Source organism: Phalaenopsis equestris, unplaced genomic scaffold, assembly GCF_001263595.1.
Source record: "Phalaenopsis equestris unplaced genomic scaffold, ASM126359v1 Scaffold000002, whole genome shotgun sequence".
Taxonomy (NCBI): domain Eukaryota; kingdom Viridiplantae; phylum Streptophyta; class Magnoliopsida; order Asparagales; family Orchidaceae; genus Phalaenopsis; species Phalaenopsis equestris.
In genome coordinates, this window is record NW_018164444.1 from 7460989 (window position 1) to 7462673 (window position 1685).

The 1685-nt window shown below is 42.1% G+C and overlaps 1 protein-coding gene across 1 annotated transcript in view; it reads left to right on the forward strand.

Moving 5' to 3' along the window:
* Positions 1-8: 8 nt before the first annotated feature.
* The window catches only part of LOC110038151 (flavonoid 3'-monooxygenase-like), a gene marked incomplete at its 5' end in the record, with an annotated part of 2888 nt that continues 1211 nt past the window's right edge, over positions 9-1685 (forward strand). The window contains 2 exon segments of the mRNA XM_020742922.1: positions 9-458; positions 1371-1574. Of these exon segments, the coding sequence (XP_020598581.1) occupies positions 9-458; positions 1371-1574 (654 nt within the window).

The window sequence follows — 1685 nt, forward strand, 5'->3', positions numbered from 1 at the left end:
CCGCCGCCGCCGCCGCCCAATTTCTCCGATCCCACGACGCTAATTTCAGCAGCCGGCCGCCCAACTCCGGCGCCGAGCACATCGCATACAACTACCAGGATCTCGCGTTCGCGCCCTACGGTGCGCGGTGGCGCATGCTGAGGCGTCTGTGCGCCGTGCATCTGTTTTCGGCTAAAGTGATGGAGGATTTTCGGCACGTGCGGGGAGGGGAGGTGGAGAGACTCGTGCGGGGGATAGCCGAGAAGGGAGGAGGGGCAGTGGGTGTCGGCGCGGCGGTGAACGCTTGTGCGACTGATGCGCTGACACGTGTGGTGGTGGGGCGGCGGGTGTTTGGTGATGGAAAGGAGGAGAAGGAAGGGGCGGAGGAGTTTAAGGAGATGGTGGTGGAGCTTATGCAGCTCGCCGGTGTTTTCAATATAGGGGATTTTGTGCCCTGCTTGGCTTGGCTTGATTTACAGGTCTCTTTTGGAGGGAAAAAATTTGCGTACTTCAAGGGGTATGCAGAGATGCGTACATAATAGGACACACGGGCGTTATATGAGAGTTACATGAGAGTTACAAGCGTGTTATAACTTCCTTGTAAATTTCGTGTAACTCAGCTGTATGTAACTCACCTGTAACCCGCGTTTTTATTTTATTCATTGGGGATACAAGATTACAGCGGGCTTACACGGGAGTTACCGGGAGTTACACGGGAGGTTACACTCGAATTACACAGGTTATAACCCCCTTGTAATCCCCGTATAAACCCCGTGTACCCTATTATGTACGCATCTCTGCATACCCCTTGACGTATGCAAATTTTTTCCCTTTTGGAACGAATATTACGTGCGAAATCTGAACATGTGGATTGGTAGCATTGGAGTGAAATTCATCATAATATCACCATGCCATCAAATCCCAACATATCTTTTTCCGCACATAATCTATTTTCTTTTGGAGCCAATATTACGCGCGGAATTCGCATATGCGGATTGAAGTGATTTTCATCACAATAACATCAAATCCGAACTTAACTTGTCCATACATAATACATATATATATATATATATATATATAAATCAATATTAAAAATAAAAAAAACCAACACACTATTTCATGTACGGATTGATAGTATTGAGGTGTTATTGAGATGATACTCATCAATACAATCCCAATATAATGAAATCCGTGCACATGATGTAATTTCTTCTGTTTGGCATAAATGGCTTTTTAAATTTATGTCTTCAAAAGTGTAAATTTATCATCAAAATATGTAATTTATTTAGTTTATTTAGACTTGTAAGTTAACTGAAGATGGTAGGATATGCAAATTAGAGTTTTAAATGTCTAATAATTTTAATTGATGCAAGTAAATAATGAATTTGCAGGGGGTGGTGAGGAAGATGAAGAAGTTGCATGGAAGATTTGATAAATTTTTCGATGGAATAATTGCAGAGCACAGAGAAGCAATAGAGAACGGCGAAGTCAATGGTGGAGGCAGTGATATGCTTAGCATACTCATCAGGATGAAAGAAGAAGGTGATGGGGAAGGATTCAAGCTTACAGATACAGACATCAAGGCTCTCCTACTGGTAATATAATAAATATTTCTAGATTTACATATATACAACTTAATTTTTATGTATTTACGTATATAACCCCTAAACTTCAATTCACACAAACACACACACACACTATATATA